This window comes from Quercus suber, unplaced genomic scaffold (genome assembly GCF_002906115.3).
Source record: "Quercus suber isolate HL8 unplaced genomic scaffold, Cork oak 2.0 scaffold_175, whole genome shotgun sequence".
Lineage (NCBI taxonomy): Eukaryota > Viridiplantae > Streptophyta > Magnoliopsida > Fagales > Fagaceae > Quercus > Quercus suber.
Genome location: NW_027069635.1, coordinates 347,430 through 374,758, shown reverse-complemented (window position 1 = coordinate 374,758; position 27,329 = coordinate 347,430). Strand labels below are relative to the sequence as shown.

The window sequence follows — 27,329 nt, the reverse complement described above, 5'->3', positions numbered from 1 at the left end:
CACCCAACAGACGAAAATATCGGAGGTGGCTGACAGTGGAATAAAAATATTATTAAAAATCCACCGTGGCACTTATCACCCATGCCGCATCAGAATTTTAAATATTAAAAAAAGTCACGTCAGAAAAACAATTAAAATAAAATTCTAAACTTGATTTTAAAAAATAAAATAAAATAAAATAATTAAAATAAAATTTTCTTTTCTTTTCATTAATATTTCGGAAGACATGTTCATGTTCTTCTTCCCAAAACGTGACTGTTCATGTTCTTCATGTTCTTAGCAAATTAATCCTTGTATTATTTTCTTTACTCTATTTTTCTTGTATTTTCTTTACAACCAAACACATTAAAATTCAAAATTCAATTCAAACAATAATCAACCAATATCAATAGATCTATATATCTGAAATTGAACCTAGAAACCAAACCTAGAAATTGAACACAGAAATTTGAACCCAGAAACTTGAACCCAACGTACACCAATCAAAATCAACAGACTTGCATCCTCTTTGTTCACAAAGTCAAGACCAATCTCCAAGTTGGAAACCCACCAATCCAAATTAGAAACACAAAATTAGATCCAATTTGGAGACACAAAATCTAGCAATCATCAAAACACAAACCTAGCAAATCAAACACTCAAAAAGGCATAAATAACCTACAAACAACTATCCACATTCCACACTAACAACAAACCCAGAATCTTTAAAGAAGCCAGCTAACTACAACTATTCTCACCAACAACAAACCCAAAAATTTCAAGCACAAACCCAAAAAATCAAACACAAGAACACAAGAAAATCAAACTCAGAACACATAAGCACAAACCCAAAAAATCAAACACAACTCCCACCCAAATTTGAACAAAGTACCCACAAAACCGTTAACCCAGCACACTTCAAACTCTTTTTGCCAAAACATCCCCTTGAATGAACCTTAAGCCCTCCTCACCAACCTAGATTTGAACAAGGTGAAAACCTAGATCAATAAAAATCATAAGCCACAAACCCACCATCGGAGTGTGCCACCACCTATCCCCACTGAAATCTCCACCACTGAGTTGAGAGATAGAGAGATGAAATAGAGAAAGTCTCACCGATTTGAGACAAAAACCACCCACTAATCCGGAGCACCCACCGATCTAAAAGAGAGAACCACTGATCTTAGAGAGACAATTATCTGAGAGAGAGAGAGAGAGAGAGAGAGAGAGAGAGAGAGAGAGAGAGAGAGAGAGAGAGAGAGAGTGATCCATTATTCTTGCCGCTTGGGCTTAATGGTTTTTCTATCTATTTACCAACTCCGTTATGCCCGTGTTGCTGGGCTCCTCTTTTCCTTTTGACTTCCAAAATGACCATCAACACCAGTCAACTTCGACGGCTGCCATTTCCAGCCCCTATGAAATCAATCATAGCCATCGACCTAAGTCGAAATCAACGGCCTTGATCTGCCCGATGCAACTCTTAGAAGATAACGACGACTACGAGATTATCGATGGTGGCGATCCTGACTATATCTCTGAGTTGCCTGATGAGTGCATGGCTTGTATATTTCAGTCTCTAAGCTCCGGTGACCGGAAACGCTGTTCTCTGGTTTGTCACCGGTGGAAAGTTTTGAGCTTGAAATAACATTTTTTTTTATTTGTTGCACTGTTTGGTTGCCAAGAAAGTGAGAGAAAATAGAAAAGAAAAGAAAATATTTTTTTATTTGGATTTTTAATATAATTGCTGATGTGGATGTGCTTATGTGGAATTTTTTAATCCCAAGAATGGAGACTAGAAAGAGTAAAAAAGGGAATCCAAGAAAGTGTTGGGATTTTCACTTTAATGGCATTTTGGTAATTTTGATAATCGGGTAATTGGATGAGTTGGGGTTTACCCATAATAATTGGGTTGTGTTGGATTTGGGTTAGAAGCAATTAGTTAAATGAGTTTTAATGGGTAAATGAGTTTTATATACCTAACCCAATTATGCCCACCTCAAACCCACCTCAAACCTACCCATTTAACACCTTTAGCTGAAATTGAAAACTTTTTAATATCTGATATGTGGGTCATCGGCCCACACGATATTAAATTTATTTCTTGAGAGGAAGAGTCCACCATAGTAGCTTGCTACTGGGGCTCTTACGCATCGCCCAAGCGCTGCACTATGGCTCGGGCCTGGCGCACCCCACCAATTCTAGGTCAAAGTACTACAAAATTTGGATGTTTAGTGACCAGTTTAGATAATATTCGTGCGGGTTCTTGTTTTACTTAATACTGTAGTTTCTAGTTTCCTACCAAAGTGGATATTATTCCACTAACAATTGGGGAGAACTTTGGGGTTAATGTATATTTCTTTTTTTGATTTAGTTATTTTTATAATTATAAGTATACTTATTTATTCATTTAATAGACCTTGTTGAACTAAGTAGTCAGAATAGAAAAAGTTTTTATTTATTATTATTTATTTATATTATTTATATTTATTTTTAAAATTTTTTATGTACTGAATAAGAGATTTTTATGGTTGAACAACTGAATTGGTTTACTGGTTGAGGGTTCATTCTCCCGATTGAATTGGTTCGATTTGGTTGAGGTTTTGTTCCAATCTGAATTTTAAAACCATGATATAAATTAGGCATAGATGCACTTTTAGTCCCTATATTTTGCATTTTTTTCATTTTGGTCCCTACATTTTGTTTTTACCACTTTTAGTCCCTAAACCAATTAACGTCTGACATTTAGGTCCTTTCTCTCACCCAACTAACGGCAAAAGTTGACTTAGCTGACGGTGGAATAAAAAAAATAATATAATCACACACATTAATTAATTAAATTAAAAACAAACATTAAAATAAATAAAATTTATTTGACAAATAATAAATGACAAATTAGCATTTTAAATATATAAAAAAACCACACCAGGAAAAAATAAATTAAAATAATTAAAATAAACTTATGAGGATTTAAAAAAAAATATATATTCTTTTCTTTTTATTATATTTTTGGAAGATGTGTTCTTCACAAGAACATGATTGTTCATGTTCTTCGTTGCCCAGAAAATTTTATTTTCTCATTGTTATTTATTTACTTATTTTCCCATATCTTCATCTCTCTCATCTCGAACTCTCTCATATCTCAAACTCACTCAAGCTGGAGACCTGAAACCTCTCNATTAAAAAAAAAAAAAAAAAAAAAAAGCCCTTAAACGTTTTAGGGTTTTCATTTTCCTTCATTTTCTTGGCCTCCAAACACTTCTCTCTCTATCTTGCTTGAAACAAATAAAAAAAATAGAACCAAGCAATCGAAAATTTCATATAAACTAATACCGATTTCTTGCGCTAAATTTCACACATGAAATAAAGGTTAACCAAAAAGACAAAAACGCAAAATTTTCTACATTTTCTCATCAAACAAACAGATCCAACAGAGAGAAAGAGAGATTACGTTTTCCACCATCAAGGACTTTGTGGACGGGCTTTTCTCTGCTGAAGAGCCTGTAAACCTTGGCTTTGGCAGAGTCGAAGGGATTGAACTTGTTGTCGGCTGGGCCAGTTGTTGTGGGCCTTTTTGTTATGTTTGGCTGGGCTGCCTCCTGCGGTACTAGACCCAAATATTTTGAGTAAGGGAGTTAAGACTGGTCCAACTGCAACTCAATTTGGTCTGGCTTGTGTGCGAATTATGTCTCGTTTGCCAAAAGCATGCTTACGGCAGACAGAGCTATTTTAGATGAGTGTGGTAGGCAAACATGATAATGATAAAACAAAAAGAGAGTACTTTGGCTTCTTAATTAAAGTGAACAAATAATCCATAATTAAGAAAGATAATCACAATAACAACAATTACTTTTATAAAGAAAGTAAGGGAATAAGTGGGTAGCATATGGGTTAATCAAAAGAAGAAAGAAATCAAATCAAATCTAATCCGCAGGACCAAAACCAGAGAGGGAAGAACGTTTTTTTTCAATGCGAATAATCTCTTGGGAAAATCCTGCCATGGAAATTAATCACTTTGAGGGAAACAGACTTGAATGGTTGGTGCCCAAGAGAATTCCTTGCTTCCAGCAGAGAGCAAAACTTTGAGAAGAGAGAGGGAATCAACCTATTGGTGCATGCCTGCCGATCTAACTCTCTGTTTTTTCTTTCTTTCTTTTTTAATTTTCCTCTTATCTTTTCTTTTTTCCTCCACACTTGTTTTCTATTTCTTGGTTTTCCCTAGAGGTTCTTGTTACCGTGATTCTGTCCTGTGTGCACGGTAAAGGGCCTCCACCTTTGTCTGGTCTGGGTGTACTTGTCGACCACCACTGGTCCGTTTGTGTGCCACTCCCTATCACCAGACAAAGAAAACTATTTTGTTTGTTAGTCTGCCGTGGCACCCTTTCCTGCTACAGTGTGGGTGCTCTCTCTCCCTATCCCTCATGGCATGCACCTAGTGGTTCCAACTCAGCCTTACTTCTTTTGGGTGGTATGTCATCCCAGCAGGACATATTCCCCAAAAGAGCTTGAACAAGAACCCTAGAATAGGTTTTCCCTTCTCCCCACCGCCAAACCATGCCCTCTTACGTCTGACCCATGACCTCACCGTGTTCTGTATTGGCTGGGTACAGGCTGGTGATGTCTGAGCCTTACGCGTGCCTTCCTTCCACATGTGTCCAAAATCTGCCTGCTACTCATGCGTCTGTCATGGTCTGAAGGCTTACTTGCACAGTCTGTCGTCTGTCCTTGACATTTTATGTGAGCTGCTTTCTGATTTCCCGCTCCCCTTAGGAGCTGGGCTTTATTTGATATTGGGCTTTGCCTTTCTTTCAGCCTACTCCTTGACTGCCATCATTTCCTGTCATATCCCTCTGTCATTCATGCTGTGACATTTATTTGACCCAATCTTGCCGGGCCTCTTTGGGCTTGCCGTTTATTTTTCCCTTAGTGGCTCAGTATGGCCATTGGTCTTTTATTATGTTGCTTGCGGGCTCTTGTATCCCATTTGTTTTCTCTTGGGCATCCTTAGCCCATTTGCTTTTCTTGGGCTTCCTTGGCCCTTTTCCTAACTCTGTATTTCCATGGGTTTTTACTAACTTCATTGGGTTTTCCCGGCCTAATTACTTTATCCTTATCCTTGGGGTTCATGGGCTTGCCATCAACCCCTTACTTTCTTTGCTTGCATTACTTTGGGCCTGTTGTGACCCATTCTCACTTTTTTACATCGTATATTGCCCATGAGTTTGCTAATTCTCTCTTTCTAGGCTCCTTTAAGCCCATTTGCCTCCTCAAGTCCTATTTGTTTATTTCATGGACTTATGATCCATTATTCTTGCCGCTTTGGGTTTTTTTTTTTTTTTTTTTTTTTAATTATTATAATGGGAAGGGCTGGGTTGAATTTGGGTATATTGTTTTTGGATTAAATGGGTCTCAATGGGCTTTTAGTTAAAACCCAATAATCACTGGGTCTAATTGGGTTGATGCCCATTTAACCCAACTAATAATTGGATGGGCTTGGATGAGCAAATGAGTTTAGGCTTACTTTGCCACCCCTAATTTCAACAAAATAAGCGAATCCCAAACAGAAAAGAATGCTTTGCATTGTGTCTGCCTTCGTCTTTTATTTTCAAGCTTTGCTTTCCCCTCCTCTCTTCTATACGATGTGGGACTACTGTCTTGTATTCTTTTGTTTCTGTTCCACACTTCAACCAACCGGGTACTTTTCATATCAACAACGAGGGCTTTCTTAGGAAGTAGGAACTGTAACTTCTTGTAGCTTTATTAGTTGTATCTCTGAATGGCTGGCCGTGAATACATGGATACCCACTTTCTTGAGAAGGTATTTGACATCACAAAAGATATATTACACCCATCTTACACAGGAGTAAGCCAAGAGTGGAGTGATATATCCCAATACAAAATGAAAGTTGCACTTTGTCTAGCAATGTAAGCTGCACCTTGAGATAGAAGTTTTGTTTTCCAACCTTGCAACTTGGCTTTAACTTTAGGTTCATGCAAGCAGCCAACCTAAAACAATCAAATCTGCCTAAGTTTCTGCTGAAAACGATGGAGGATTTCAAGTAGGTAACAACTTGACCTCACACGCTCATATAACATTGCAAACACAACTTCACTGCTTCATGCCCCTCCTAACTTTTGTGAATGACGATAATAAAAATCATCTTCAAATTGGAGGGCTCTTGCTATGAACTTTGATGCCTTTAAACTGACCAAAATGACTCTATGGAGAAGAAGAACCTAAACTACTAAAATTAAACAAAAACAAAGACAAGGGATTTATCATATATATATATATATATAAAACCCATATGACTCCCTCCATGTGCATATGGACCCCTCCTTGTTATGTTGTCAGAAAGCTCTCAGCAGGACAGAAACTCTCAATACGAGAATTCTATGTGAAACGGGCCCAAATACTCTAAAAGCTTATATGTACAACAATGGTCACATGATGACCTTTAAGAACTATCCAATCGCCTTTTGATTGACCACAATGACCTTTACTATGATAATCATAACACAGATGCTGACGTCAACGAAGAATGATTCTAAAAAAGAGACAAATGAGACCAAGAGTGTTCAACCTTTTAAAATAAAGAAATAAAGAAATAAAAAAGTCCCAAAAACATCTTGTAGTCTCCCAAACACTTCCTATATATATATATATATATAAAGGCCCATTAAGTAGGATATAAAAAATTATGTTGTTATGCATTGTTCCACCCATCTTATTCATTCCTCTGAAAATCCAAAGCATCTACTAGAGCTTATCAAAGGCTTTTCCATCTCAAGGTTCAAACCAATCCACCATTTTCTTCTCTCTTTAAGCATTACTTGCCATTGAGATATCACTTGGGTAGAAGGGGGATGAATCGATTGCAAGGATTTTGAAAATAGCCTTGTAGACATTATAAAGACTAATTGGTCTAATGGTTCACCATAGCAGCTTTGTCACCCTTAGGAATCAAATTCATACTTATTTTTATTTTACGTCCAAATAAAAATGTATGATTAAATTTCTTCAGCATGAATCCTTCAGAGATGAAACTAGACGCAACAACAATTACATAATGATATCCTAATAATGGTTAAAGAATAATGAGATAAACCATCTAGACTCGGTGCTTTGTGGGACTCCATGATGAATTTTGTTTTCTTAATCTCCTTAGCGGGTCTTTTTTTCTTTTTTCCTTTTTTTTTTTTTTTTTTTTTTTTTTTTTTTTTTTTTTTTTTTTTTTTTTTTTTTTGGGAGAAACTGACCTCCTTGGCAGATGGTTGCACTTTCAGCAATTCATTATTCTCAACTACAACACCGTTTGGAATTAATCCATTTAAGCCTTCCCTTGAGGTTTGGCATGTATAATTTAATCTCCTTTAAGCAAGTTTTCACTGGTACTGCATTATCCGAATCCGTACCTTTCACACAACTAACTGACACAAGTTTGAACAAAACAGTGCACTTCCATCCAAGCACGGCCTTAATATCACTTTTTTTTTTCTTTTCTTTTATCGATAATATGTACTTGATATCACTTTCTATGACAAGCAGCTATACCTTTCATACCAGTTTGAATAATAGTAACGTGATTCCCCAATGATATACTTTTACGAGAATTTGAGGTGTGACTAACTAAACCCATGTGTTTCTAATATCACTTCGATTTGACGGAATTTTACAGAGATGTTAAACGATAAAATAGTTTCTTTCTTCTCCAAGAATTTATCATACTCTTTATCACATTATTCTTTTCGATTCAATCTTATTATTTAAGAAGGATGATTGACCACTTCAAAGCAACCACAAACAATCATCAGATAGAGAAAAATAAAAGGCCCCGTAATAAATGAATTAAACCCAATGTGTTGCCCAAAATGTCCTAAGAGATGATGCCACAACAATTGACATCGTTCAAGTGGTCACCAATCAGGTAACTGCAAAAATGCTTAGCAAAAGCCTCTTCTTCAATGGAAGCTATAGCCTAAAAATAAAGATTCAATATAGGCAACATCAAAACACTAACACAGTACAATTAAGCACCAGCACCAGCCTTTCCCTTCTTCCGCTGGAGTTTCTTCATATAGAATTCAAGTTCTTTCCCTTCCAATATGTACCTACCAGGAAAAAAAAAAAAAAAAGCTCAATGATTGGTAAAACAAAAGATACATAACAAAGGTAATCTCAGAAACCTTCAGTCTAATTAAGCTTACCCATCAGCTCTGCCACATTGACCAGGTCGGGAAGAGATGCAGGCCAACAACCTACCAGAACCAAACTGCTCTTCAATATGTGGATCAAGTTGACGATCTTTCTGGCGCTTCTCAATCTTCCTCTGAACATGATTGCTCTTCTTAATTTCCTCTGTAGCTGTTGCAGCACCTTCCACCTCCTACAATTGTTGCCCAAAAACAAAAAATGTCAATTTCTTTTGGAAACTGAAAAATCAGAATGGACAGAATAAAATCAAAACTTAAAGAATGCATCTAGTGGATAACATGTGAAAGAGACAGGAGAGTAGCATGTGGTGTCTATGGTGTCACCTGGATTATGTGTAATGTCTATTAATTACAATATTTTGATGGTAGGAATACATTAAGGGAGCTTGACATATTATCATGTAGAAACTAATAAAGTTCAATTCCAATAATTATAAGATGAGACGGGAAAAGGTTAATAAAATGAGTGAAATAAAAGTAGAAAACCCTAACAAAAAAAATACATTTAGATAAACAAGAGAAAAGGCAGAACAATTTTGAGAAAGTAGTACACATTACATCAATCATGTAATCCACTTTTAATTATAAAAGTGCAGTAGTGTAGCAGATTCAGTTAAACCAGCAATAAACCAGCTTACTATCAATGGGTATAGTCCACACTCACTTTAGAACACATACTTTTTTATACCAATATAAAAGCTAATGAATTCAGGAACAGATCAGAAATAATTACCAAAGCCCAGAATAATTCAATTACTGCAGCACAGGCTTCTAATTTAATTTAAATAAGAAATGTATGAATTAAACACCAGCAGAGAAACAAAAGGCATTTATCAATGAATATATCTTTTCTTTTTCTTTTTTCTTTTTTCGTTTTTGGCTATATCTTATATGTTCGGATAAAATTTAAATGCCTCTAACTACAATATAAACGCTACTTTTCTTACTTATCAAACAAATAGTGGTGGACGGGTAAAGGAGGAATATAGAGCATAATGAAGGTGAATAGACCAAGGCATATTATCATATTGACATATCACAATTAATGGATACCACAAGACAAAATGCTAAATTCATAAACAACATTTAGACAAACATATGATTGATTTTTTTTTTCTGTAACAAAATTTCACAATCATATATCACCTCTGTGGTTTCCTTCTTAGTGGTCGCCTTCTTCTTCCTACCAACATCAACACCATAGTGTTGAAGGTACCATTGCTTAAATGGAGCTGCATCGACTTGAACAATGGCACTTTTCACCAGAGTTTGTGTCCTAACAAGTTCGTTGTTTGAGGCATTGTAAACCACATCAAGGAGACGGGTTTTGCGAGTGACAGCCTCACTACCCCATGAAAAATTCCCTGTATCCAATCTAAGGGCCCTCCACTTCACATTTCCACCTCTAACACGGATTCTCCTTACTGTCTTGTTGCTTGAGAGCTTAGTATTTGCTGGCTGGCGACCAAGCTCATACCTTAATAAACCAATAAAGAATTAGATAAGCAAAAATCATATAAAAACATAATAGAGCATGGATTAAAGCATTATCAGAGAACAGTGTAAGAACTCATAATATAGTGCTCAGAACCTGCAACAATGTGAAGTTTGAGTAACCAACCAATAAGTTCACCCATGTTGGAGGTCTTTCCAACCACAAATATCAACTAAAATAGTCATCATAGCTTTGCTACCATCTAATGATCCAAAATATGTATTAGAAGTATGGCAAAAGCTAAAAAACAAGATTAATATTGAATGGCTGGAACTCCTATAACCCCGCAAAATGCATATGTAGTTGAAGAGATGAAACAGACCAATCAAATGGTAAGAATATGAAGACAACAAGATGGGCCACCTCAACTTAGCTAAGCCAAAAAAAATTGGTAAAAATCAATTAACGCATATCAGAAAATAGAGTTGCAAACATTCTTCAGAACTAATTGTCTATTCTCCCAATGGTTTTAGACTTTTAGTTTGACTTGAAAGGACCTACACAACCCAACCCCACTTTCTAATATACTTTAACTGAACAAAATATACATAACATGGACAAAATTCACCTCCCATTGTAGCTATTTAAAAAAAAAAAAAAAAAAAAAAAATTCCTTGAGGGACTATCTGGTCCAGCTGCAATACACAGAGAAGAGGCATTCACCTAAGCACGAAAGACAAATTTCTTCCTAAAGGCAGCTAGCACATAGGTAAGTTCCCAGATCACCTTTAAAATATTTTCTTGATTCTTTGTTTGAGGTTGAAATGACAGGATTCAATGGCTGATAAAAGTTATTGAAGAGAGAATTCTTTATGAATGAACCCCTCCCCAATTACTTTGATAGTTGTCGAATCTTAGCATGTCAGGATCAAAACAGAAATAAATTCATCTAAACAGCCACACATAAATTCAGCCCCGTAGAAATTTTTAGCCATACAAATTTAATTAAATTACTATAGTTTATGCCAAAAATTACAAATTGCAGCACTAATTGTCAGAACATTCCGAATATCCTAATTCTACAACAGTTTCATTTTCATTATAATTCCAGCATTGCAAATTTATAAGTGATTCTGACAAAGGATGCTATCTACCAACATAATGTTAACTAAACAAGCATATACCATCCATCTCTACGCCAAAAGTCCAAGATGCCAAAATTCAAACGATAATGGACCCGTTCAGCTTTTGTTATCACAAAATAAAAGACCAAAAATAGACAAAAATCCCATCTCAGATTTCCTTGGCACCTAAAATACCCCCAAATACTAAGCCCAATATATCAACAAGACATTTTCATCAGTGATTATACCACATTTTCATTGACTTAGTTTTCCCAGATTTCCCAGCAGCCAAACAAATACCCAAATGGGTATCCATAAAAGATATCAATAGCTTTAAATATAAACACAATCATACATATTATACAGACAAATATATGTAAGAATAGAGGGAAAAGGGTATACTTGCGCTTCTTTCTCCAAGCTTTCTTCTTGCCACCAGTGGCACGTCTCTTGTGCATGGAGTCTCTTGAGATACCTGACAAAACAAACAAAACAGTGGGAATTCCATGAGAGATAGAAACAGAGAATATACCCACAAAAAGAGCTTGCTTTTTTTGTGGTTTATGTTTGGATCCTGAGAAAATGGAGGATATCAAATATTCAGAAGTTTCATCAGATCATAGAGCGTAAAGGGTATCGAAAATCCTACCCATCTTGGCTCCGCAGCAAAGTGCTCTCTCTCTCTCTCTCTCTCTCTCTAAATGTTAAAACCCTGACTGTCTGGGCTTAAATATGAAACCCTAGTGCTCTTTTCATTCAATTTCGAGAGGAGGGTGTTTTTGTCATTTCATCTTCTACTTAAAAAAGGAAAAAGAGAAAGAAAAAGAAATAGTTTCTACATTTTTATTATTATTATTTTAATTTTGGGCCAGAGATTAGCATGGATGTGCATAAACCAAGTTAGGTTGGGTTGAATGATTTTTTCAACCTAATTTACCATGGTGAGTTTAAAAAAAACCTAACTTAATACAACCCATTGCAAGGGTTCAACCTAACCTAGCCCAACCAAACCTAATTCAACTTAATTATTAAAATTAAATTAAGAATTAAAACTATACCACCGCAAATAAGAGCAAAATTATAATCAAATAATCCTAAGTATAACACCAAACCAATACAAGTTATATGAGGAGAATTTAGGGTTTGAGTTTTGATGAACACAAGGAAATTAGTAAGTTGAATGTCTCGGGCGTTGATGATCTCAAGGTTACTTGGAATGTCCTGAAAATTAAACACAAAATCATAGGAGGCCGGGGAAGACCGGCCAAGAATCCTCTGATGGCAAAGTTAATATTTTTGAAATTCCAATTTGTGTGGAAGTGTCTGAACTACTTACCTTTTCGTAGGCGAATACTTATATAGCACCCATTTGGGATAGTTTACTCGTTTAGCAACTGCTCCTATCATCGAGGAGTTCGGAAGACTTGGAGGTAACCTCCATAACTACTATGGAAGTTACATGAACTTGTTTTCTGTAACCATTATTTGGAAACAGTTTAAGGTAAAGGACTTTGATCCTTATGTTCCGGGCCAAAGTACTGAGCTCATCTTGAGCTCACATGCGGAAGACGTTCTTAGAATGTAAGTAGGTTGTCCAAACATTTTTTGAACAGACGACCTCCTCATGGACGATTATGCTGCATTAGCGAAGAGTATCTTTTCTACTCTCGGTCTGTTTGTTTAGTTTGCCTTGGACGACCATCATGGACAAGTCTGGAGTTAGGTGATTATCATGCACCATCAAGTTTTATTTGGGAAGGAAGGTAGAATATTAAATAACAAAATTGTATGATATATTTTTAAATATATATTAAATGTAAGTGGGTTAGATCGGGTTTGACGGATTTGTAAATCTTATGACCCAAACCCAACCCGACTCACTGTAAAAACAAATTTCACAACCCAACCCAACCCACTAACCCCTAAAAACCGACCCAACCAATAGGGTTGGGTTAGATTGGGTCAGTTTTGGCAGATCAGCTACACACCCTTAGAAATTAAAATTACCCAAACAATAGGGAAAACAAGTGAACTTGTACTTGACCCGTTGAAATGTTTGGTCAACCTATACCTGACCTAAGCCATTTTTTAAATAAGGGAAATTTTTCTTAAATCTTTTTGTTTCTCAAAGGCAATTTGCAAAGTTGGATGTTCTCATTTAGTAGAAAGAGCATTACACTCAAAATTTGAACTCTTTTTAATGGCACACGATTTCTTATGGGTGCCTTTAAATCAACTTTTAGCATTAAACCACGTCATTTAGTATTTATGATGATTATATATTGAACCTAACTAAAAAAATTATGATCCACTATATGAAAAGGTATTGACCTCCATCAATTTCTGTCAAATATTGCAATACCAAGAAAGGAGAAAGAGGGCTGGGTTGTTTGGAATAGGGAATACAAGGGAACTAAATGAGATGAGAAGTAAAGGGAGATGAAAATATAAAAGGGAAGGTTAAAAGAAGGAAGAACCTTCAATGGCACCTAGCGAGAAGAAAGCTTAAAGACGAAGAAGAGAGACGTCACAAAGAAGAGTGGGCACAATAAGATAATTGATTGTGTATTGCAACATTGACCACGAAGATGAACCAATAGAACTTCTACAGTTCTAATCATCGGCCTTGCTTTTATACGATAATCAGAATAAAGACATGACAAGGGCATTAATCATCCATTAATAGATGAATAATGCAATAGGCATAACAAATGTTACGACATTTTTACAATAGAAAAATGCTACGTCTACAATAATTTTACAACAAATCACAAGTGGTTAGCTACGTCTACAATAATTTTACAACAAATCACAAGTGGTTAGTTGTTATTGGTTCAAATTTGAAACTAACACTAAGATTAATTTTTTGCTCCAACAATAACAACTAGTAACAACTTGCAACTTAGGATTTGTTGTAAAAATGTTGTAGACATATCATTTCTCTTTACAATAATTGAGTTAACAATCTTTTATTAATTCTCTTATCTATGCCCACAACTAATATTATATTTTTACATACTAATATCAACTTACTTGTCACCTTAGTTGTTATGAATATTTTTTTTGTCTCTAGAAAAATCAATCACACTTCAAAATGCATTCAATTAAAGTGAAAAAGATGAAACATAAGAGCATGTACATCCAGGGGTGTAAAACCCCCAAAATGCTATTTTTTACACCCCTAACACCAAAATCCTAGCTACATCTAGGTGTATTCTTAAAATTTTTTAGAACTTTGCTACATTAATTTCTTAAATTTAGAAGTAATTGTAGGTCAGTCGTAAACTCAAAAACTCTTTTTTTATTCACCATCTCTCTTTTGACCCTCTCTTCTCTCTCTTGCTCGCAATTTTGGGTGCCGGTGGATTGGTGATTAGGTCAGTGGATGGCGGATTGTGTTGTGGGTTGCAATTTTAGTTGGTAGTAGTTGGTTTTTGTTGGTTCATTTTTGGTTCAATGTTGGTGGTGGCTATTGGAGGTTGGATGTTCGTGCCTCTCTCTATGTTGGTTGTGAATATGGATCAGTGTTGATGGTGGCAATGAGTTGGATCAACATTAGTTGATGATTGCAGGGTTGTGCGTCATTTGATGGGTTGTGATTTTGTGGGTCACTTGATGGGTTGTGGGTTTTGTGTGGGATGGTTGGGTCATTTTGGCAGTGGCAATGGCAAGGGCTGATTGTGGAGGTGGCTGGTTGAGTTTTTGTGGTTAGTTGTGTGGGGTTTGCTGACTTAGAAGGGGGGAGAGAGAGAGAGAGATGAATAAATATATAAATGAATAGTATTGAGTATGATGTGAAAAATAAGATATGAGATGTAAAGTAAGTTGTAAAATAATGTGCTGCAATAGATAAAATGTTTAGCCAAAAAAAGGAAAAAAAGAAGAAGAAATAGATAAAAATGAATATTGTTTTAGTTTAAAATGAATATGATTTTAGAACTCCGGATCCTAGCGAGCTAAAGACAAACTTTTTGGCTAACCTCCACTAGACCCACCGTTTTCTTTGGATTAATAACTAGTTGATTACATACTCCCCGCGAGTTCTAGAAAGAACAATAGCCGGAAGTGCTATTTTAATTATTAATTAATTGAATACAATGTGACACAAGGATATGACAATTACTTTTTCATCCTCCATCATCCCATCTCTCCTACCAAACACTTGGATATATAAAGTGTCGAATTATTTTTCCCTCCATTTTTTTTTTCCTATCCTTCTCATCTTTTCTTTACCTTTTCATCTTCCTTCAATACCAAATAGAGTTCATCACAAATAAAATACCCTAAACAAAATAAAATACCCCACAAATAGTAAGGGGAAAAAATACCCTCAAGAAAAAAAAAATGAAAATAAAATAAAGACCCTCACAAATAAAAACATTAGTTCATCACAAGTTTCTTCTATTAATAAGAGTTCACAAGTAAAAATTTATGTCAATAATCCCCAGTACAGAAAATTCATTTCAACCTCTCTAGCCAAGAGCAAGTCCTATTTATGAAAGGGAAACAAAGAGCAGGAGGAAACCACTAAAATGAGGGATTCACTCTTATAAGAAAGAAATCAAAGTTCGTGTTGCATTCCATTTATGCCTTGCTGTCTACACTCATTGGCTCAGCTTCCTTAGCTGCAGCTTTCTGCATATACAAGACAACACAAGTTTAAGCAACACAGCCAGCCTCAATATACTCATCACAGCAAGTATGGTAGTAAATGCAGAATTTACTTACATCCGATTCATGAGGCTCCAACTTATTTAGCTTGGCAAACATGTTGCCATAAAACTTGGCCTCTTTCTTATTGTATTCCTTGACCTTCTCCTTCAAGGTTTTGTACTCAAGCTTCACATCCCTATTTCAACATAACAATAGCAACAAATCAGAGGGGTGGATGGAAATTTGTGTATATTTAGTCTTATCCTAGTCTTTATTGTTCGTGTACAAGGACAAGACCTATTTGCTGTTAGCAACTTTGGGCTATTCTAGAAATAGAGATGGCACAAACCTGTTGTCAGGGTCAATCTCAAGAGCTTTCTTTATGTCAAATTCGGCTAAATCCAAGTCTGCCAGCTGAATATATGCCTGAGCCCTTCTGTAAAGAGCCTTAACATTTCTACTCTCAAGCTCTAACACCTGCATATTCACAAGCAATTAGTATAAATGTAATATAGACTAAAAGACAAGCCAAAACATTAAACCATAGTATATAACCTTGGTGCACAATTTTTCAGCCTCCTTGTAATCTCCTAACTTCAACTTGCAAGCTGCATTGTTCAGATTGCATGCAACCTTCAATGCTTTAGACTGCTTTTTGTCCTCCTCTTCAAAGGCCGAGTCATAATCAATGTACTTCACAGCCTATGCAAATGGACTTAGTCAGGGCATATCACAACCAAAAACAGTGATTCAAGTAAAATTGCTTGTCATGTCACAAGCTCCTTATAATGTGTACCTTCTCATATTTCTTGGAAGCCTTTGCATATTTACCAGCCTTGAACAATAAATTTCCTTCTTCCTTCTTTTTACCAGCAGCTTCAATTTTTTCTGGAGTGTTCATATCCCATGATTCCTTCTCCTAAAAGCAAAACCATTATAATAAATTGAATTCAAAACCCACACATTTTTATAACTTAACCAAATGAAATTAAAATGTCTTTACAACTGAATCAAAGCCCATACTTATAACTAACCTTGTCAAAAGATACCATCTCAACCTCATAGGACACAGTGGAGTTGGGAGGAACCACAGCCAACTCCTGCTGGGATTCAGAGGACCCAAAAGCATACTCCGGGGCTATAGTCAACAAGGCTACCTCACCCTTCTTCATTGTCATCACAGCTTTATCAAGCCCATCAATAACTTGCTCTACCAACAAATCCAGTCCTCAAGTCAGTCAATACACAGCGCAAAAGTGAACAAAATCAGTAACCAAGAAAGGGTGGCTCCAGTTTTTACCATCATCTGTCTTGAATTCAAACAGCTCATCTCCATCTCCATGGCCTTTCTTTAAAAATACAGTACCATCTTGCAGTTTACCAATCAATTTCACTGCCAGATGCAAAATAATGGAACTCATCAGGAACCATACAATCTAGCATAGGTAAAAGAACACATTTACTTTTAAAAAATTTGAACACTAACATTTGACAACAGATCCATCGTTTGGACGCTCGTAGCCCTCTCCTTCCTTCAGGATCTTCTTTATAACCTTCTTGTCATCAGTGACTTCTGATACAGTCTTCCATGATACCAATTCAAGAGTTATCTGCAGTGTTGCATTTGGTGGGACTGCACCTTGATCACCAGAAGCTGGGCGACCCTTTTCCCCAAATCCATCTGCAACCAATAGTCAACAAAATAAGAAAAACACAATCAAATACATGGCTGCTATATAACCAGACTTCAAGAAGACAACTTACATTGTGGCTTCACTGTCAAAAGCACCTTTTCCCCCTTCTTCATTGTTTTAACAGCCTTGGACAGTGCAGGGCAGAAACAACCTGTTCATAAGTGGAAATTAAATTAAATATGCAAAACCAACATTGACCTCAAAGGGTCTTAGTTCTGTAGAAGTACAAGTAACATACCCTCTTTAACGGTGAATTCAACTCCCTCAGATTTTGCAACGAGGGTTCCATCCTCAAGGCGAACTTCATACTTAACTGCAATGAAATAAAGATGGAATTACTTATCAAAAAAAGAAATAAAGATGGAATTACCCGTTATAACAATGTCACCTAAAAGAGTACAACAATTGAGAAAAAAAATTCAATAAAGTTGGAAAAGTATACTGTACCAAACACTTCATCAAGGTCCTTTGGATTCTCCCATTTCTCTCCTTCAGTGAGAATCTTCTTAAATATTCCACCATCCTTACATATGTCCTTGACACTAGTCCAAGATAGCAACTCAACATCGAATTGCAAAGTGGCATTTGGAGGAATGGTTGGAGGAGAGCCAGACTCACCATAAGCTAGCTCAGGAGGAATGGTAAATAATGCATTTTCACCTTTCTTCATGGTTTTGATACCCAGATCCCATCCTTTGATTACTTGTCCTGCCATCACAACCAAAAGAATGTCATGTAAGTTCAAATCTCTAATCTTCAACAAGGGCCACCAGAATGACATCATGTAAAAACAAAACAAGGACTAACTAGAGTGGCCAGTCTTCATAGAAAGCAATTAAATAAGCTGTAGAGTAAAATTACAAGCAATCCTAAAATAATTAAGAGCAGGTATTACAGAGAGAAAGACTATAATGGGAAACACAAAAGGATATACTTCCTCGTATTTTTCTTCAAAGAATGGTAATCATTTAGCAACAAAAATAGAGCACCCCAGAGATCTTCCAAGTTTCCAGTACTGAGGTAGGATAACAAAGGCATACGGTGTAACTACAACCCCAAAAGGCAAAGCAGTTTTTAAATCTCTTTCTTCATTTGAAAGAGGTCTGCACATAATTAACTGTGTTTCCTATAACAGATCATGAAAGAGCTTGATGCAGACTCAACATTGACAAAGGTTTGATAATGTGAGAACATGATTGGAAGATGCCTCAAGCCAGACACATTTCCCCTTGAACATTATCAGCTCCAAAGGCAATAAAAAATGAATCCCCCCATATAATTGACCTCAATTATTTCTTGGTACTAAAACTTCCATCCAATTTGACTTGGTCTCACCATATTCTACAGACTTACCTCTTTTTCTTTTTTGATTTTTACTTTTGGCATGTTCCATGGCCTAAGCTCAACCTTCCAATCAATGCATATTATTCCATCAGTGGCACACTGGTACTGAGCCACCACATTTTACTGTACCTTTGCATCTGTAGCTTCTCCATCAGTATTCACCATTTATTTTTAAGGTTTTTTTTTTTTTTTTTTTGGGGGGGGGGGGGGGGGGGGTTGGGGGGGGGCGGTGTGGTTTGGATTGGGGGGTGGGGTGAGTTTAAAATTAGAAGACAGACACGTGCACACACCAAGCGTAATAGACAGAAACTGTTCTATTGATGCACCACCTATCCACATACAACTAAGAAGCACGGACACTACAAAATTCTCAATGTGTCCCGTGTCAGATGAGACACCACTGCATACGTGTACATAGTGTGTTCTCTAGGTTGGAAAAAATATGATTCTTTTACGTAAAATAATTTATATATATATATATATGTTTTTAATAGTTGTTATTTTAAAAACTAAAATTAACTTGTTATATCCCAAAGATGTTGCGTCCTAATTTTTCAAGAATTATCATGTGGTGTCTCATGTTGTCATATGACTCATATACATGTCTGCATCAATGATTCTTAGGGTGATTGTCCACTTTCAAAGTAAGCACAGGTATCAGAATCCAGCACAACCACTTGCTATTGTAATACTTAAAAACTAATGCCACACTCCTAGAATGCCTGGGCATCAACATCAAAATAAAAGGGGAAAAAGCACTTTCCCCCTTTTATGTTTAGGGTAGTTCACAATTTCCCCCTCTATGTTAGAGAAATGAGCAAATAACCCCATTACATTATTTTCTCAGTTAAATCCAATGGGAAGCTTTAAAAGAAATTATTAGTCATACTAATATACCACAAAGAAAAGAAAGTTGAGAATTGCATTGTTTTCTTGGATTGTATTTGTAATCATTGTGATTCTGTTGGATTTAACTGAGGTATTGAGTGGGGGTATTTGCTCATTTTCCAAACATAAAGGGGGGAAATTGGTTGGCTTTCAAGATAAGGATGGGAATTGTGAACTACCCTTATACTATGGGGGAGGAAGTAGTTTTTCGCCAAAATAAAAACATTGGTTAACAACACAAAATACACAATAATGAAGCAGCTTGGAGAATCTGGAAAACTGAAGCAAGCTCTGTCCTTTTTGTCCCATACATTTGCTGTCAGCCCCATCTATCATAATTATCTTGCGTTCAATAGTACCCTGAATTTTCCTTCACTGGTTAGATTTGGTTGTCTCTTGTACTCACTTAAAAACCATTTCTCAATTGATTTTACCCTTATCTCTTTCCCTCATTGTTCCCTGGGGGTGTGTATATGTTTTTTCTTTTTATTTCCTTTTCAAATTCATGAAAGTGGAAAAGTAGAGTCTTCTTTTCCACTAACCCGATATTTTTTGGGAGCATAAAAAAACACAACAGATGGAATTTTACTATTAGCTAGCAGAAACAACTCAATGCTACTTTCATCTCATACAACAACAACCAAGCCTTAACCCTAAAATTTTGGTATCAACTATGGATCCTCAATAGACTAGTTAGGATCAGCCACATGTATTCTTTTCGCCATTCTATTTGATTTGAAGTAATACTCTTAGGGACTTCCTAATTAAGGAGCGTTTTTACTAATTCTATTTAATGTTATTTTTAATCTTCCTCTACTCTTTTTGTTCCATTGATTTAAATTAATATTACTTTGTTCTCACACAGAGTCTTGAATTTGAAAAATCCTAACAGTTCTTTTTCTTTCTTTATTGGTAATTACACGGTTTTAAATCAACTACCTCACCCTCCACCTTGTTCTTAGAGGAGATAGCATTTGAGCTAGAACTAATTCATGAAACATCTCTTTTTCTTTTCTTTTCTAACATCTTATTTACCCAAAACATGCTATTTTTTATACTTCATAGCAAGGAAAAAAATTTCAAACAGAATTCAGAAAGTAACAGTTTCTTCTTATAGAGGTACTAACCATGTTTACTAGTACACACCAATTCAAGCTTCCAATTTGAATACAATGCCTCATACAATCAAAATAATCAGCACCCAATTTCCAGATATAAATAAATAGAATGGTTAAAAAGAATACATGGAATTTTGATATCATTTGAGCTAGAACATAATTCATGAAACATCCCAATATAAGTTTTTTTTCCTTTTATAAGCAACTTATTTACTCAAAAACATACTATTTATGGTACTTCATAGCAAGGAACAAATTTCAAACAAAAATATTAAAAGAAACATTTTCTTTTTATAGAGCTACCAATCAACTTGAACCGAAAACACAATGCTCATACAATCTCAAAAACCAAAACCCAATTTCCAAATTCAATAAAATGAAGAAAACACCCAAGTCGCTTGCTCGCTTACCTTGTCCGAGAGTGAACTTGAAAGGTGTCCCTCTATCACGACTCGAATCGAACTGTGTCCCATCAAGCAAAGTCCCCGTATAATGAACTAAAATCAATAACAACAACAACAAACAAAAACCCATTAATTCAAAAAAGAAAAAGAAAAAAGAGCCCAATTCATTAAAAACCACAAAAACAGAACACAATCATTAAAAAAAAAAAATAGCCCACCTTCGACCTCGTCGCCATTTTCAGGTGTGTCCCAGTTTTGACCTTCTTTCAAAAGCTTCTTCTTCAACCCTTGTTTACCGATCTCCTTCTCTTCACCGACTTTGAGAACGGGAGGAGTGTCTTCTGGGAGATCGAAATCGTCGACTTCGTTCATGTTCATCATCTCATCAGCCCCAGTCGGCATTTCGAAGTCCTCATCCATTTCGAAAAGACGAAAGAGATAAGAGACACAAAGATTCTAAGCTTACAGAGAAACAGAGACAGAGACAGAGACAGAGACAGAGAGAGACTGTGTGTGTGTGTGTGCGCGTTTAGAGTGTGAATCTCAAAGAGGGTGTGTGGGGCTTTAATGGCGTGGAGAGAGAGACAGATACAAAGAGAAAGATGGGGGTTCTAGAGAGTTCGGAAAAAGGGTTTAAAGAGTGTGGAAACTAATCAAGGGTCCGGATGGTTCCAGAGACTACAATGAACGGTCTAAATGTTCTGTTTTGGTCTTCAAGATATATATAATTCATTACTATTATTTTATATTTTTCTTCAAATACGTTCTCAAATTCACAACTAATTTGTACCATTTTTTAAAGTCCGAAAAAAAAAATGATTTATATAAAAATGACATCTAAATAATCATAATTTGTCATATAAGAATATTTGTGAAAATATGTGAAATTGATTATGGTCATATAATAGCTCTAATTTTAAATTGATTTAAAGCTATTTAACTCCAATCCACTCTAGGACAATTGAAATGTCCATTAATTTGTAGTTTTAGTTATATGATTTTTTTTTTAAAAAAATTCATTTAAATAAAGAAAAAATTAATATCTTACAAATCAACATGTACTACTTTGTTTGTTTCGACAATAATAATTTTTAGAAAATGAGTCATTTTTTTAAAAAGTATTTTCTAGAAAATTATCTCATTTTTCAATGTTTGATAGCAGTCTTAAATGAGTTGAAAAAAAATCTCCAAACTTCTCTTATTTAGTTTTCTGTGAGATAGAGTTGTTTTTCAAAAAAAAAAAATTAATGGAAAAAATTTCTAAAAATAAGCCATACTTTTTCTATTGACCAAAAATATTTTTTTTTACTCATTTTTTTTAATGTTATCAAACACTGAAAAATACGAAAAACTATCTTTATACTTTATACAGATTTTCATCAAAATAAATGGAGTAATAATGACCAAAATAGATAACTCTAAATGGTCTAGAGTTAAACTTTTAAAAATAAAATTTTATTTATAAGAAGCGCTAAACTTTTTTTCATTCTTTAAATATTTTAAGACTAAAATATTGATTTCCACCCTTAACTTTATAATGAGTTTGGTTTTCATCACTAATGAATTGGACAATATTGGGTTGAGAGATTGGGATTTCACTAAGCCCTAACTCAAAATTTTGGGAATATTTTTTTAGCACGGGCAAGTTAGAACAAAAATGGAAAAAAAAAAAAAAATGAAGTTGGTGCCTTGATTTGACTTTTTTTTTCTTTTATTAAAAAAGCATAAATTTAATACTAAAAAAAGAAAAAAGAAAAGAAAAGAAAAAGAAATTACAAAGTAAATGTTGGGATAGACCCAAAGCATTACAATGTTTTTTTTGCTAAAAAAACAAAATTAACAACCGTAGATGTAGGAGAGAGACAACAATACAAATGAGAAAGAACAAGTATCTATCAAGTGCTTTCCAAAAATCCACCACAAAGACATGAAAGTCACGAAAGGGGAGCTTTAGATCTAGAAGAGAAAGCCCATCCTTGCAGTTCAGAAGACAAGACAAGAAAACCATTGGGTACTAGAGCTCTAGCCATGAGAATCGATCCAACTATTTTGGTGTGAATGGGCTTAGATCTGAACCAGTCCATGGTCGGTATGGACCCAAGGCACATAAATGTAGATCTTGGCCCAAAGACCTTTTAAGGTGAAATGTTTAATCTATTCTAAGGGGATCCAATTGTAGAATTGCAAGTTTCCAATTGTTGACAAGGAAGATGTGTTACGTTTATGGGTCTTTTGTGTACACCATAGTTTCATGGGCTCTTAAGAAACCATTTTGAGGCTTGGGGAATTATAGGTTCAGAATTAAAATTATAAAATAAATAAAACAAAATAAACAACAATGGTTTCAAGTGAATGGATGTTTTCAGGTGTGTGGGCTTTTGTTACCATTGCTTTTGTAAGAGGAGATGCAATTTTGTAGATTAAAAAATCAGTTTGAAACACCATTTACTCTATTTTCAGTTTTGAGACCAAAATAGTTGCCAAATAAAAAATATGATAAAATTGTGCTATGAAAACTGGTTTCTATTCAGTTTTCAGAAAAATTGTTTTCTGGGTTTGAAAACAAAAAACAAAAAACAATAGAACCAAACAAGTTCTTAACGTTTTGGCTTGCCTAAAGCTACGGTTTTCAGTGTCTACTATTCATGCGGTGCATGTGTTGTATTAATAGAATCAGTAAAATATTTCCTTAGTTGCAAAGTTTTAGTAGTGCAGAAATAAAGTTTAGGACTTAGGAGTTAGTAGTGACCATACTCTTTGAAAATGCCTTGATGTGTAGTTTTATACTAGCACTAGTATAAAATACAAATACACTCAGTTAGGACCTATAATTAGAAACTCAAGTCTTATATAAAAAAAAATAGAATCTCAAGTATTAACTTTGGGTTTTTGGTTCTTGTTGGTTTTGAGGCTTTGGGAATAGATTTTAGAAGTTTAAATATGACTTAATTATCTGGAAAAAGAAAAAAATGGAGGGAGAATGTGCTTCAGCCTTCAAGGGCTAAATGACTTTATTAAAACTTGGGTTTTTCGTAAATTTTGATGGAATAATGTGTTCTACTAAACCATGAAATTAATGCTTATATATTAGGTTGTTGGTTTGAAAGGGTTGATATTGGCTATGCCTTTTACGTTGTGTAATGCATAATACAAATTGTCATATAAGAAGTAGTTGGTACTCATAAATGCAGATGTTTAGGTGTTAGAAGCTTATTAAAGTCCTCTGTTGCAAGTGTTGCAGAGAGAATTCGGTTCTATATTTTGCAGTTAGTACTACACGAGCTCATGGTTAGAATTTTTTAATGTATTGGTTTTGTTGTTTAGGACCCAAAGGAAAGGCAACATCCTTACTACCTATATATATTTTAGTATCTCTTGATTTCATGAAATAATGTATGTAATGTGTGTTTTGGGAACCTCTTTTAGGTGGGTTAGGAATTTCTTGAGTTACAAGAGTTTTTAAGGTTGAGAGTTTATGATCGATTTTAAGGTTGGTAAGTCATGACATGATTTTAATTAAAAACTTATATTATATTTCATTAAATTGTTTTAATAAGAACAGTATGTACATAGTTATGTTTTATGCAATTAAATTAGTAGATATATGATGAAACATTTCAGCATTTTGAAATATATTGAATTTTAGTAGAAAGATTAGTTTATGGATAATCTAATGGTATGTTCAGAATTCTTCTTCGGTAGGGTTAATGGTACTGGCTTTCCATGGAATGGTCCCATGAACTTCTCATAGAGGGATAATGGTACCTAGCTTTACATGAAATTTATGAAACGAACAATGTACTTGTCCCTTGTTGGTTGAGAGAAATGTGTACCTGGCCCTTGTTGATTGTGACAATATGTTAATTTATTTTTTTTTAGAGAGTTTCAACTTATGATATTCGCTCTTGATGATAGTTTTTTATCATTAGACCAAGATATTAATTAATTTTTGGTGTAGGTGGGGATTGAACTCCAAATCTTTTATTTAATCATCACAGACTTTACCAATTAAGCTAACTGGAATCCAATAATATATTAATGATTTCAAAAAGTTTCAATAAAGAAACTTTCTAAAAAAAAATGTTATGTTTATGAAGTTAAAAAGTTTTCAAGAAAGTGTTTTTCTCATCAGATGATAAAATTTTTTCTCAATTGTGAGAACTGTTGGATGCTTAGCTCAAGGGAGTCATATGGCTCACATCTTACAGGCATATCATACTTATAGATCAAAGTAATAATTATGCTTTGCAATTATTTAATTGTCAACATTTATTCTTTAAGAAGATAAAGAATTTTTTAAGAAGATCAAGAAAATTGTCATGTGATGTTAAATTAAGGGAGTATGATTGTGAAGCGCAAAAAAAGGAAGTATGATTGCGATGATATGTTCATGATATGTCAATAAGTTTCAAAAAAGAAACTTTCTAAAAAGTTGATATGTTTATGAAGTAAAAAAGTTTTCAAGAAAGAGTTTTTCTCATCAGATTTTAATGTTCTTCTGAGGAAAAATGGTTGCTTTATGTGACAAGGTATTTCTTAAGAAAAGTGTATTCTTTAGGTGACAAGGTATTTCTTAAGAAAGTGTACGTGCAAATTAATTTCTGAAGTTACGGAACGATTTGTTTATAATTTTGAAGAAAAATTAATTATACATGTTCAAAGAAGTTTATCTTGAAGTACCTTCTCAAAAAAAAAAAAAAAAGGTTTATCTTCAAGTATAACCACGTACTAAGAAAAGTTTTAGGTTTACATGCATTTTGCATTCTTTCTAAATCCTCAAGCCACTAACCCCCCTTATTGAGTATTTTTCAACTCAACTTCTTTTAAAAATCATTTTAGTGAGTAGGTTTTATGTAATGGAGGAGCAGTGGGAGCCCTAATTGAGTTTTGCTAGAACCAATTTTAGTGTTAACTAGTTGCCAACTCATGCGATGCACAAAAAATGTATTAAGTATGATATATGATTTAATTTCTTTGATGAACATATATGATTTAATCTTGATTTATTTTAATACAATCAAATAAATTGAATTTGCAAATAACACTATATAGCTAAAATACATATTAACATTTATATGTTATAGAACTGGTGCGCTGTCGTAGGCAACCAAAAATAAAACCTATACTTCTAAAAATATATGTAGTAGTGCGAGTAAGGATCGTTCTCACAGAGAGTATCTAGCCTAATTTTATGCTACGTGAACAAGGAGGGGGGGGTTGTGTATAATGAAAACTATTTTAAGAAAAACAACTAAGGAACAATTCAAATTAAAGTATCAAAATCAATCAAGAGAACAAACCTTGGTCCAAGTCAACATCCACCATCGGAATTTTATAATTGATCATCAATACAAGTATATATCAATTTACACTTTGAATATTTACCGTTGGAACTATTTTCCTATCTCTTCTTAGTTGCAGTTAATTAAAAAACAAGCGATCTAATTAACCCTAACTACTAAATAACCTAAGACAAGTGTCACGACCCAAATCCATGGAACATGAATTTAGATGCATAACTAACTTGCTGATCTTACATAACTCAATAACCATGATTAATTTAAACATAACTAAAAAAAAAAAAAAACGTTAAGAACATCTAATCTATATAATCCACAGCAGTCGGGAACTGAGGGGGGCTCTGTCGTTACAAATGGTATTAGAGTCGAGGATGGCTCTCCTCTTGAGGGTGTGATAGGGTGAGGGGATCTAAGCCCAAAAGTCCTGATTCCACATCGCAAAGTGAGCAACCAAAGTAAAGGTTTATAAGTAATGAGCAACCCCTAACGTGTGCACAAGCTTTTACCCCAGAAGCTTGTGAAAACTCGGGGACCTAAGCCTAGGTTGAAGTATGTGCACACGGCAGTCGGGAACTAAGGGGGGCTCTGTCGTTACAACAAGCGCTAAAGATTTAATCTAGTAACAGCCTTAAGAATTAGAGAGATCAATGAAGCTAAACAACACAAACACAAGCGGTTGTATTTAATTTAATCGAGCGTTCTTCCTAAGATCTAATAATTTCTGACGCAGCAAATCATTAAATCTTAGTTGCTTCACAAGTTAGAAAGATCAAACAATTATGGATTTGATATCTAACCTAGCAGTAGATTGAAATGAATAATAAACTAGTAGGCCTCATAGTAATTAAACGAGACAATCATGAAAATAGGCACAGAATAACATCTGATATTCAAAGCATAAATTGAACAATAAAAACAAATTAGATCTCACAGTTTTATTGATTCCGAGACTTTAGTTTCCTTCAACCAAGTATAAAAGTTTTAGCCACGCAGAGCCATGACAGAAAACTCAAAGGAAAAAATTAGAAAAGAGGGGAGAGAGAGGCGTGTGTGTGTCTGTGTAATTATGATTTCTCCTCCCCTTTTACACGTTAATTCCCACTTTCCCAAGCCTACAAAATCTCCTAAAAATATTTTAAATAATAACATTCAAATCTGACTAGTTAAGGAAAAATATTA

The 27,329-nt window shown here is 34.8% G+C and overlaps 2 protein-coding genes and 1 pseudogene across 2 annotated transcripts; 1 reads left to right on the top strand and 2 right to left on the bottom strand.

Annotated features, from left to right (window-relative positions):
* Positions 1-2,003: 2,003 nt before the first annotated feature.
* On the top strand, positions 2,004-2,172 carry LOC111988348 (U2 spliceosomal RNA; annotated as a pseudogene).
* Positions 2,173-7,792: 5,620 nt separating this feature from the next.
* LOC111988287 (small ribosomal subunit protein eS8y) lies at positions 7,793-11,511 on the bottom strand. Its single transcript, XM_024020078.2, has 5 exons — positions 11,399-11,511; positions 11,152-11,224; positions 9,337-9,667; positions 8,185-8,363; positions 7,793-8,088 (listed from the first exon to the last, which is right to left on the bottom strand). Exons 1-5 carry the CDS (start codon positions 11,400-11,402, stop codon positions 8,007-8,009), a joined length of 669 nt encoding a protein of 222 aa, XP_023875846.1. The 5' UTR covers positions 11,403-11,511; the 3' UTR covers positions 7,793-8,006.
* A 3,608-nt stretch (positions 11,512-15,119) lies between these two features.
* On the bottom strand, positions 15,120-21,463 carry LOC111988285 (peptidyl-prolyl cis-trans isomerase FKBP62). The gene is made up of 13 exons (XM_024020075.2): positions 21,069-21,463; positions 20,857-20,943; positions 17,544-17,804; positions 17,335-17,409; positions 17,167-17,247; positions 16,889-17,083; positions 16,703-16,795; positions 16,437-16,612; positions 16,199-16,321; positions 15,958-16,104; positions 15,752-15,879; positions 15,478-15,598; positions 15,120-15,384 (listed from the first exon to the last, which is right to left on the bottom strand). The coding sequence occupies exons 1-13, from the start codon at positions 21,268-21,270 to the stop codon at positions 15,334-15,336; spliced, it is 1,740 nt and encodes a 579-aa protein (XP_023875843.1). The 5' UTR covers positions 21,271-21,463; the 3' UTR covers positions 15,120-15,333.
* Positions 21,464-27,329: the final 5,866 nt, after the last annotated feature.

Excerpts from the sequence above, each read along its gene's own strand:
- LOC111988287 (XM_024020078.2), bottom strand. Across the intron at positions 9,668-11,151 it reads GCTTGGAGAAAGAAGCGCAA|GTATGAGCTTGGTCGCCAGC; the intron begins GTATACCCTTTT and ends TGGTTTATTAAG. Across the intron at positions 8,089-8,184 it reads CAATGTGGCAGAGCTGATGG|GTACATATTGGAAGGGAAAG; the intron begins GTAAGCTTAATT and ends TTTTCCTGGTAG.
- LOC111988285 (XM_024020075.2), bottom strand. The coding sequence starts at position 21,270 with ATGGATGAGGACTTCGAAATGCCGACTGGGGCTGATGAGATGATGAAC. Across the intron at positions 17,248-17,334 it reads TGAATTCACCGTTAAAGAGG|GTTGTTTCTGCCCTGCACTG; the intron begins GTATGTTACTTG and ends ACTTATGAACAG. Across the intron at positions 15,880-15,957 it reads CTGAAAAATTGTGCACCAAG|GTGTTAGAGCTTGAGAGTAG; the intron begins GTTATATACTAT and ends GTGAATATGCAG.